Below are 12,220 nucleotides of genomic sequence, written 5' to 3' on the forward strand. Positions count from 1 at the left end.
GATTAAGGATATTAAAATGATATATGGAAGCACACCACACTTCACACTTCATGTCCTCTTTCTGTATTTCACTAAGTACCTCCTAAAAGTTCTGCACATTAGGAAAATAGGTCTTAAAGAATAACTCATACTCTTTACTCTGCTTCCCAACAGACTTCATGAGGTGACAGAAAGCTAGATTCATCTTAAAAATGTGAAAAACTCAAGATAACAAGTTTTTTGGGATGTAATCTTTATCCATCCTTTTCTACCAGCACACCCCATCTCCACCCCACCATGATATATGCTCAAGGCTTTGATTAAGAGAGATAATATATTCTTCTAAATCACCATTCTACTATTTTGTATATAACCTTCTAAATTTAAAAGAAAATCACAATTCGTGTCTCTGGTGTGGGCGAAGGGATCTATATTGCAGAAGTTATCAGAATGTAAAACCAGAATCATTTAAGAGGGCTACATACTTTTTCTCATTACTTTCATCTGTGTAGGAGAAGCCATAAAACCCATAGTAAGAACTAGATATATTTGCCGAGAACTCTATCTTCAACGTATAATTGTGCCCTGCTAGAAGGGCTTCAGGGGCAACAATGGCGATCTGTTCATGATATGGATATTCCAGGATCTCAACTTGTTTTTCTTGGCTTGAAACTGCTGACATAAAGGTCACTCTTGAAATATTATGACCTGTGCTATGAAGAATGATATTCCATGTGACCTGAAGAGCCTGAACTGAAATTGTCACAGAACCCCTGAATGTCATCGAGGTTAGGTTCGGGTGTAGGTTGAGTTCATAGCGTAGTGGCACAATGGCAGTGGGAAGCCTGATTTGTGCCCATGGAAACAATTTTCCATTTGTTGCAATTGGCTGAATTAGTCCAATTGATTGGTCTTTTTTATGGCAGCCTTCTTTGGTAAAGGTACATCTGGGTAGTAAGTAAATCACCATGATTACAGAAGCAGCAACCACAACGACAAAAGCACAGACCACCATGGTCCTTGCAGAGGGTACTGAACAAGCCCCGTCTGGGCTCTGCCTGTAACCAGTTGCACTGTTCCGAAGGCCTGAGCTTCTATTCATGAAGGACATGCCCAGCAACTTTGCTGATGACTCATAATCCTCTTCATCCTCGTCTATCTCATGCTCACCAAGACCCCGCACCAGCAGTCGGGAACCCCGGGGCTCATATTCCACCTCATCAGGCTCCAGAGGATGTAAACAAGGCTCTTTGGCTAAATCCACCACATCTGGTTCTTCTTCAAACATGCTGTTTTCAATCATATTCCTGGGGAGCTGAAGCCGATCTAAAAAACCAAATCATAAAAACAAGGCAGAGTCAGAAAAAAAAAGCTTATAATATTAATAACATGTCTTCTAGCTAGACCACATTTAAAGTAAGAATTTTTTTCAGTCACTAAGACTTATTTCCATCTTAGAGCTACTGAATTAAATAAGATGTTTATGCCATTATTGAGTCATTCATTAAAAACCAAAACATAAATAAAAGTATATCAGTTATGAAACAAGAAAGTTAAATAAACAGGCTATTATATTTTTAAAAAGATATCTGAGATAACATAGTAATTTCCTTAATATACTCCTGCCCCACAACATGGGACCCTGCCCTGGCCTTGAGAGGGCCCTGTTTTGGCGTTCCTCTGACTACATCTGTTCCCACCAGGTGAGGAGTCAGTAGGATTAAAGGGATGTGCCCACCTAGAGTCCATGCTTCCCCTTCTGGTGTCTGGGCACTGGGATCCCAGAATTTCTGTCCAACAGGCCTCAGACCTGCTTCCAAAGTACTTGTGGGTCTCGTCCCTGAGTCTCATTCTCCCTAGGGAGCACCACAAGCTGGTATGCCCATCTCTAAGACTGAGTGTGGCTAAGCAACAGGATGGGTTCTTGTTTTCCCCTGAAAGAGGAATGTTTCTGTCCCACAGCAAATGGGAAGCAACAAATTACATAGGAAATTTCCATAAGCAAGAAAGAATTTTTAAAAAGACCAAAAGACAATAAAAGTCAGATAAAATTATAATTCAATCTGTTTTTCATGCTTCCATGGCTTTGAGTAGTACAACATATTTCCATGGGAAACCACCATACTGCACACCATGAGTGTTAGTGGATCTCAGTGGGAGCTTTTACAAACTACAACAAACCACACCATCCGATTTGTCAAAATCACTGAGAAAAAAGACTCTAGAAGTAGAAGGGTAGATAATCCCCCATATATCAGTACTTCCTCAGATTAGATCATTGAATTTTCTTTATTTAAAATTCATACAATTTTAGTTTTAAGGGATCTCAAAATTACCAAATTGAAACTTCCACTAATCTTCCCTATAAGGCACTTTATACATCTCATTTCTAACCCTTACAACAATCCTATAAAATGGCAAGTATTCTATTTTAGACATGAGAAAATAGAAAAAGAGATAATTCACCTTCATAAAGTCATACGCACAGCTATTTTAGTCATAAAACTAATGTTAAAGCCCAGGTCTAAAAATCTGATTCAAAAGTTTACGCTGTTTTCATTACTATATTGCATCCCTCTACCCAAACTAATTCAATAAAAGATGAGAGCCCTGAATTATTTATTTAATACCTGGCAATGAAGTTGCTAAGAGTATTATTTCACCATCAGGAGAGCAAAGCTTACAAAAAACTACTGAATATCTAGCTTAAGATAAATGCTATGTATTTTGTGCTATTCAACAAACACTGTAATGGTGGCAACTCTTCATCCATAAAACGAATTACTGATAAGTATTAGGGTAACATTTGCAGTTCTGCTGCTTAGTGTGGCCCGTGACCCTGCGGCATTTGCATCACATTGCAGCTTATTAGAAACACAGCCTCTGAAGTCTCCTCCTAGAGTACGAATTTTAACAAATCCTCAGGTGCTTCACGTACACTTAAGTTTGAGAGGCACTGGTATAAGCATCTTCCATGGTCAGATCCCAGCCAGCACTAACCATACCATTCCTGAGTATGCTCTGGCCACCCCAAACTGCTTACTATTTTGAGCACAGGTCAGGCAGCTATTCCACACCATCCTCCACATGTCTTTTTTTCTTTTCTGTTTCCTCTGCCTGCAGTGTCATCATCTCCCTTTCCCATGCCCATCCACCTGGTGACTACCTGGTATTCCATACCTCAGCTTAACTTGCTACAACATAAATTAAGAGAAGTTATCTTTTTTGTTTTTCCTTTGTTTTTATTACCTTTAAAAAATAAACTCTCTTTTCATTTCACCTCACCCATTTCTGCTTTGGGGAGCATATGGATCACAATGAGGTTGCCTTTTCCTGACTCCTCTCCAACCTGAACTTTGTACAAGTTATGCTACTTTAAAATTTTTATTTGAATAAAACTTTTAATCATTTTCTAGGTACAAGTTTAGCAATATGTCATCTACCCATCTACTATGAAAGAAGAAGGGTTCTAACATCCTGCTTTTGGGAATATAATCTCCTAAACTTCCTATAGTGCCCCAATTTCTTGTAAAAAAAAAAAAAAGTATGTTTTGTTTTGATAGTTAATAGTGTTTGGGGTCATACACTTCATTAACAGTAAATATTGCTGTATTCAATTTTTAAAAATTGCTTTTAAAACATTTAATGATTAGAAAGTTTCTGCAGTAGTTTTCAGTGCCTGGCACAGTGCTGTAGACTAGCTTATTTTTTTTTTTAATTTAAAATGTCTAAAAAGGCCTTTTTTGACTTTTTTTTTACCACACATGGGAAGATTATGCTCTCAGGCATTTGCCCCATGTGTTTTGTTCTGTGTCAGGCCTAATACAGACAACAATGGGTTCTGCACAGTATGGTTTTATTTACGATATTTCTAAACTAACTCCAGATACAATCTCAGCTTAATATTTAGAGCATTCCCATCTCTCAATTCCATCCCCTTAGAACTTTGTTGCTGGGTTTTTTTTTTATTCTTCAGCCATGCCATTTATAGCCAAGAGATATTCCACAGTTTGACCATTTGGCATCTCCTGTCTTCATGTCATTAATTTCAAATCTTCTGACAAGGGCTTAGTCAGATGCCTGCCTAAATCCAAATAACTTACTTTTATTATTTCACTCCCAGTCAGAATAATACCTACGTAGAATTTTAATCTTTCAGAAATGGAGATCACATCAACCCATTTGCTGTATTTTACTGCGCAATGGAAGCACAGGTTTTTTTTGTTTCTGGTATGCATAATCATATCAAGTTAAATATATCAAATCAGGGAAAATCACTTTTATTACAGGTATCCCACGAAGATCCATGAAGGTACTTCAAGCCTATTTAAGAAAATGTTGATTTGATTCTTAAGTCAGTACACCTTGATTTTGGCATTAAATTGTAATGTAACACATGATTACCCCTTGATCAATGGGATTTATTCCCACTGAAAGAAGGGATCCTAAAGAAACACAGAATTTTCTAAAACCTCTTAAATCCATATACATCAGCTATCTATAAGCCAAAGCAAAGAACTTTCTAGCTGAAATGTTTCAGTTTTAAATAACATAGGCCCATGTGGTTATAATCTAAGAGAACTGAAGACATTTCTTTTCATCAGATACTGTGAACTAGCACTCCTCAATGTTGTTTGTGGACCAGTGCCAATGTGCAAAGTGTGACCCATCTGGGACAGGATATACATAGACTATTAGTACCCAAAAACTTTTATGACAATTTGACAGAGTAATTTTTATGTGTGTTGAATTTAATAATGTTTAAAACTGAGCTATTTTGTATGTCTTTTTTCATTTCATTTTCTAATTAATTTTATATGCTACAAAATTTCTGCAACAGATTAAAAATTAAAAAAACAAAAACAATAAACCCTGGTTCTTCAGCTCAGACAATGTGAGACTTACACACTGTCACTGTGACACTGGGCTCTGCCTGTAACCAGTTGCACTGAGTGAGTTAGACTGTCACTATAATGGCAATAACAGTCAAGATAAAGTTCTTAACTATGTCAGTAGCAGTGGGAATAAGGAGGAGGGAATGATTACAAGTCACATTAAAAAAGTAGATGCACAAGAACTGATACTCCCTTGGGCTAGATGGACCTGCAGGGTAGGAGACAGAGAAAAGTCTATGTCAATTCCCTTTACATTCCAACTTGTATAACTGAAAAGAAGGAATGTCATTCACTGAGATTGAGAATATAGGCTTTCACATTTTCTAATTTTTTTTGAGGCAAGGAAGGAGAACAGGATTATGAGATGGCATTCAGTGTAGGATATGATATATTTGATGGATCTGTCAGATAACCAGGTGGAGATGTTTGATTAATAGAGTTAAAGGCCTGATTTTAGGTAGAGGTTAAAATCCTGGCTTTTCCACTGACTGATCTCAAACAGGTTACCTGTCTTAGCCTCAATTTCCTCACCTATAAATGTGGGAAACAGTACTATTTTGTAGAATTGTTAAAAGGATTGTGTTATGTGGGTTTAGAGCTCAAAGGAGTGATCTGGGTGGAGGATTCAGGTTTCTGAATCACCTGTGTAGATATGGTCATTAAAACCATGCAGATAAATGAGACTATCAAAAGGGAGATGAGTCAGGGAGGATCAGCATTTAAGAGCTGGGTGGCCAGAGGAAGAAGGACAGCAAAGGAGAAGAAATGGACCAAAGGCAGGAATATCAGAGAGTGGCATCCCAGAAACCAAAAGCAGGATTTCATAAAGACGAAAGTGGCCAGCATTAAATATTTTAGAAAGGTCAAGTAAAATGAGGCCTAGAGAGGGCCTTACATTTGGCAACCAGGGAACCAGTGACTTTAATAGTGAGAGCAGAAACCTGATTCCAGCGGCCCAAAGAAGAAATGCAAAGTTAACGAAAGAAAACAAGGGCTGCAGACTATTCTTTCAAGGTATGTAGTTGTTTATCAAGGAAAAAACATAGGGATAAACTAAAGGAAAATGTGGTATAGAGAAAACTTAAATCCTTGTTTTTCATGTGTCTGTGTTTAAGATGGGAACAAAGGAAAATGTGGTATAGAGAAAACTTAAATCCTTGTTTTTCATGTGTCTGTGTTTAAGATGGGAACAACTTGGGCACATATTTCTGCAGGAAAGGAAAAGAAAGACGAAATGTGGAGGTGGAGGAGTAGGGGAGGGAAAATGCTGGCATAGCATCCAGACGGATAGGGAGAGTGTACAAGAAACCCATTATGATGGGAGCTAGGTCCTCTTCCTCCAAGCCTGGAGGACAGGAGGTGAAGACAGAGAAGAGGCATGTGCATGAGCACAAAACAGCAGAGAGCCTTCTTGTTCTCTGTGATGAGTGCAAGCAAGGACATCTGCCCAGAGCTAAAGGCAAGTTGTTGGGAAGGCATAGGGGCATGAGCAGAATGAGGGACAGGTGCCATGGGAGAGGGCCAAGGAGTGGTGACCCCAAGACAAGCATGACCGAGAAGGTCAGAAATCCCAGTGGAATCTGTCATACCATAAATCTCTAAAAAACATCTTTAGCAGTTCTTACCAGCCCAGGTCTAAAAGAAGAGAAGTGTTATGTGTATTTTACCACAATAAAAGTTAAATAAAATGTTTATAAAAGGTAGAGAAAGCAGATTGTTAGGCAGGGTTAAATATAAGGGAGGATGTGGTAAGAAGCCAACTGTATAGTGCATAGAGGCTACCGGCAAGACAGCAAGTCATCAACTGAGGGGTACAATTTAGAAAACAGGACAAAAAGTGAAGCCATGACAAACAACATTAACAGCAACTTGAACTAAAAGAAGCAAACTTCTCACAGACTTTAAAAGGATTAAAGCTTTAAGCTGCCATCACATTTTCAGAGAAAATTTAAGAGTTGTCCCTAGGTATCTGTGAGGGATTCATTCCAGAGCTCCTTGTGAAACCAAAATCCAGAAATGCTCAGGTCCCTTCTATAGAATGCTGTAATATTTGCATCTAATCTTTGCATATCCTCCCACATACTTTAAATCATCTCTAGACTACTTATAATATCTAATCCATGGTAAATGCTATATAAACAGTTGTTATACTGTATTTTTTAGGGAATAGTAACAAGGAAAAAAAAGTCTAATGTTCTTCTGAGGCCCCTATGACATATTTATATAGAACTATAAGCTCCAAGTATGGGACAGCACTTACAATATTTTCTAGATAAATTTCCAAAGTGATGACTAAGTATCACATAAACTATTTCCCTAATGAGAATCCTCTTCTATCAAAAAAAAAAAAATCCATTTTTTTTTAAGTTCAGGCTTAAAAGAAAGAAAACACTAGAATTTAGAAGAAAATAACATGATTTTTTTTCTGGGTAGGTCCAGATGGACAAAACATTACCCAACCCCCATTAAACCCATACTCAAAGAAAATCTCTTCCTGTTAATGACAGTGCTCATGAGAAGTTACAAGTTAAGGTGTATCTTATCTCACCAGAATCTGAAGGGCAGTCATTAACAGCAAACAAGTTTTGAAGATGTATCTAAGTCGTCCCTTTCCCTGACACCTGTTTCTATAACACTTCAATGTATAAGCAGTGGCATAAAATACGAACACGGAAAGTCCTGCATGCATTACTACTTTACCCCTAGTATATTGTGCTTTTTCACACCACCTTTAATTTTCCAGTTCAGAAGCCCAAGGTCATGACATAGGAGCAAGATCCAAGTAAGGTCTGTCTTCTGCTGTCCCTCACCCTGACTTTGTCTCCCTTGTGAAGAGAAAAGTAAATGGATGACTGAGGGTGGGAGGCAAGATCAGAGAGCAATGATTCAGTCCATAAGCATACTGGGAGAGACTTCAACTTTCCATATGACAGAGTAATTGGTACCAGGTTATCATTCCTCTCATAAACAACTATTAAATTAGATAAAACGATGCACCTGTTTGCACATACTCACTAACAGAGTGTGACCTCTGAGTGAAGGAACAGGTGAGTCCACAATAACTCCGGTTCTCTGTCTGGGGACAATTTCCCAACTATAGTCTGCCAAGCTAGGGTCTAAGTAGAGCAGTGCTGGTGAAGGGGGGCATGTGCAGAGGGGAGTCACGGAGGTTTGTACGAGGTTTTCTGAGAGTCCTTAGCCAATTCAGAACTTGGGGCATAGAAGAAAGTGGCCGCAATAAGGTTAAGACAGAACAGAAATACTAGAGGTCAAGCAGTGCAGGGAAGTAGTGGCAGGTCAACCCAGTCAGAGCAAAGAGAACTCATAACACCCTAGGCATCAGCTTGAAGCACTAGAAAGGCCTCAGTGTAGAAGTAAAAGTGCCACCTTAGAAGAAGGCCTACTCTAGATCCATACTAACAAAGCCTAAAATCAAGCCCTAATAAAATCCACAGGGGAAAAAGTATTTAAGGATGAATCTTACTAAGTTAGAGAAGCCTGAGAAACACCTTAGGTTTTCCACAGATCTGCTCTAAAAACTTCAAAAACAAGCTTACACAAGGTGATCAGCCAGTAACTAAGCTGTCTACAGAGACAGAGCTAGAAAAATCAACATTTTACAGTTTTTTTTTAAATTCAGCATCTCTACAATGTGTCATTGACACTATTCAATATGTAATAAAAAATTACTAGACATTTAATGAAACAAGAAAATGTGAACCCTAAGTAAACAAAATCATTAGAAGGCAATCTTAAGGTGGTCCAGATATTTGATTGCATTTAGCGAGTCTTTAGAGTAGCTATCATAAATAAAAAAGAATCCCTGAAGAAGATGTGTTTTATTATTTTTCAATTGTATCCCCATCGTTAAGCAGGAAGATGTATTTTAAAAAGGAAAAATTGAGAATATGTGAATAGATGAGACTCTCAGCAGGGAAATCAAGACTAAAAAAGAACTAAATGGGAGGGAAAAAAGAAAATTCTAGGAGAAAAAGGTTCAATAAATAAAACGAAAAAGTTACTAAATGGACTTAATGGCAGATTGGAGACAGCACAAGAAAGAGTCCATAAACTTGACAGATCATTAGAAATTACCAATTTGAAGAACAACAAGACAAAGGATTGAAAAAAAGTAAACACAGCATCAGGGATCTGGGGGACAGTATCAGACAGTCTAACATGTGTCTAACAGGAGCCACAGAAGAAGAGTATGAGAATGCGGCAGAAGAAAATATCTGAAGAAATAATAGTTAACATTTTATTAAGTTTGATGAAAAACACCACTTACCAGATCCAAAACGTTCAGCAAACCCCCAAAAAGATAAATACACACACACACATACACAAATAATAATGTCTTAAGCACATCATGGTCAAAACTGCTTAAAACTAAAGATAAAAAGAAAACCTTTAAGAGAGCCTGGAAACAATGCTACATACAGATGAACAACAGTACAAACACTAACTTCTCATGTCAACGGTGGAGGCCTGAAGATGACCGTGCATTTTTAAAGAGTTGGAAGACAAAGAAAATTCTCAACTCAACTTTGCACATGCAGTGAAAATATGCTTCAAAATAAAGAATAAAAGACATTTTCAGATAAATGACAGCTTACAGAATTCATTTAGAATACATTTTCCTCAAGCAGATACACACTACAAGAAATTTTAAAGGAGTTTCTTCAGCATGAAGGGAAATACTACCAGATGGAAACTCAGATCTTCAGGAAAGAGAGAATACCAGAAATAATACATGTTAAAATAAAAGTATACGTTCTTTATTCTTCTTATAATTTCCGTAAAAGACTATCTTTAAAAAAAAAAAAAAAAAAGATGCAACAAAAGCACAAAGAATACAGAAGTTGAGTAAGAGTAATTAGGCAGAAAGGAAGAAGTGTCAGGTATAGAATGTGAAATAGTACAATACTGACTATACACAGACTTAAATAAGTTAATGATGCATATTATTAACCCTAGAAGAAACACTGAAAAAAAAAACAGCAAGAAACAACTATATACACTCTCTATAAGAGATGCATTTTAAATTTAGACACAAATAGATTAACAAAGTAGAAGAATATTTTCTAATGATAAAAGGAGAAATTCAGCAGGATGTCAATCTTAAATATGTATACCTAATAACAGTGTTTCAAACAGAAGTTTTTTATGAAGAACAGAACAAACAAAAACATCCACAACCATAACCTTTCTCTTCATAATTGATGGAACAAACAGACAACAAATAAGTAAGGTCACGGAAGGTCGGAACAATACTATTAACTAATTTGACCTGACATTCATGGAACATTAACAACTGCAGAAATACATATGAAACGTTCACCAAGATGCAATAAAGCAAAATAAAATAAAATAAATCACACTCAACTTCAAAAGACTGAAATATGCTTTTTAGAGACTTTGTTCTCTAAACACAATGCAAACAATTAAAAAATCAATTAGTAAATTAGGTAGACAATCCCTAGATATTTGGAAAATAAAAAAAAAGACTTTAAATCATTCATGAGTCAAAGAAGAAACCACAAGGAATTTATAAAATATTTGAAATAAATAATAATAAAAACATAATATATTAAAATTCAAGAAAATTTATTGCTTTAAATGCCTATAGTGAAAAAAGGTTTAAAATTAATGATATTTGGGGGGGCGCACCCAAGATGGCTGAATAGGAACAGCTCCAGCCTCCAGCTCCCAGCATGAGCGACACAGAAGACAGGTGATTTCTGCATTTTCAACTGAGGTACCAGATTCATCTCACTGGGGTGTGTTGGACAGTTGGTGCTGGTCCGCGGCTGCAGCCTGACCAGCGAGAGCTGAAGCAGGGCAAGGCATCACCTCACCCGGGAAGCACAAGAGGGAAGGGAATTCCTTTTCCTAGTCAAAGGAAATTGAGACACACAACACCTGGAAAATTGGGTAACTCCCACCCTAATACTGAGCTTTACCAAGGGTCTTAGCAAATGGCACACTAGGAGATTATATCCCACATGGCCCAGAGGGTCCCACGCCCATGGAGCCTCCTTCATTGCTAGCACAGCAGTCTGAGATCTAACCGCAAAGCAGCAGCAAGGTTGGGGGAGGGGCGCCTGCCATTGCTGAGGCTTAAGTAGGTAAACAAACCCACTTGGAAGCTCGAATTGGGTGGAGCCCACCACAGCTCAAGGAGGCCTGCCTGCCTCTGTGAACTCCATCTCTGGGGACAGGGCATAGCTAAACAAAAAGCAGCAGAAACCTCAGCAGAGGCAAATGTCCCTGTCTGACAGCTTTGAAGAGAGCAGTGGACCTCCCAGCATGGAGGCTGAGATCTGAGAATGGACACACTGCCTGCTCAAGTGGGTCCCTGACACCTGAGTAGACCAACTGGGAGACATCCCCCACTAGGTGCAGACCGACACCTCACACCTCACAAGGCTGGGTACACCCCTGAGACGAAGCTTCCAGAGCAAGAATCAGACAGCAATACTCGCTGTTCAGCAATATTCTATCTTCTGCAGCCTCCACTGCTGATACCCAGGTAAACAGGGTCTGGAGTGGACCTCAAGCAAACTCCAACAGACCTGCAGCTGAGGGTCCTGACTGTTAGAAGGAAAACTAACAAACAGAAAGGACACCCACACCAAAAACCCATCAGTACGTCACCATCATCAAAGACCAAAGGCAGATAAACCCACAAAGATGGGGAAAAACCAGTGCATAAAAGCTGGAAATTCAAAAAATCAGAGTGCATCTCCCCTTCAAAGGAACGCAGCTCATCGCCAGCAATGGAACAAAGCTAGACAGAGAATGACTTTGACGAGTTGAGAGAAGAAGCCTTCAGTCGATCAAACTTCTCAGAGCTAAAGGAGGAACTACGTAACCAGCGCAAAGAAACTAAAAACCTTGAAAAAAGATTTGATGAATGGCTAACTAGAATAACCAATGTAGAGAAGTCCTTAAAAGAACTGATTGAGATAAAAACCATAACACGAGAACTATGTGACAAATGCACAAGCTTCAGTAACCGACTCGATCAACTGGAAGAAAGAGTATCAGCGATTGAAGATCAAAGGAATGAAATGAAGGGAGAAGAGAAGTGTAGAGAAAAAAAGAGTACAAAGAAATGAACAAAGCCTCCAAGAAATATGGGATTATGTGAAAAGACCAAATCTACATCTGATTGGGGTGCCTGAAAGTGATGGGGAAAATGGAATCAAGTTGGAAAACACTCTGCAGGATATCATCCAGGAGAACTTCCCCAACCTAGTAAGGCAGGCCAACATTCAAATTCAGGAAATACAGAGAACGCCACAAAGATACTCCTCGAGAAGACAACTCCAAGACACATAATT

The 12,220-nt window shown here is 38.3% G+C and overlaps 1 protein-coding gene across 1 annotated transcript in view; it reads right to left on the reverse strand.

The window, feature by feature from the left end:
• The window catches only part of LNPEP (leucyl and cystinyl aminopeptidase), a 104,032-nt gene that overhangs the window by 55,963 nt on the left and 35,849 nt on the right, over nucleotides 1-12,220 (reverse strand). The window contains exon 2 of the mRNA XM_017858842.1: nucleotides 465-1,305. Coding sequence (XP_017714331.1) covers nucleotides 465-1,305 — 841 coding nt within the window. The remainder of the gene's footprint in view (nucleotides 1-464; nucleotides 1,306-12,220) is intronic.

This window comes from Rhinopithecus bieti, unplaced genomic scaffold, assembly GCF_001698545.2.
Source record: "Rhinopithecus bieti isolate Rb0 unplaced genomic scaffold, ASM169854v2 scaffold_48863, whole genome shotgun sequence".
NCBI lineage: Eukaryota > Metazoa > Chordata > Mammalia > Primates > Cercopithecidae > Rhinopithecus > Rhinopithecus bieti.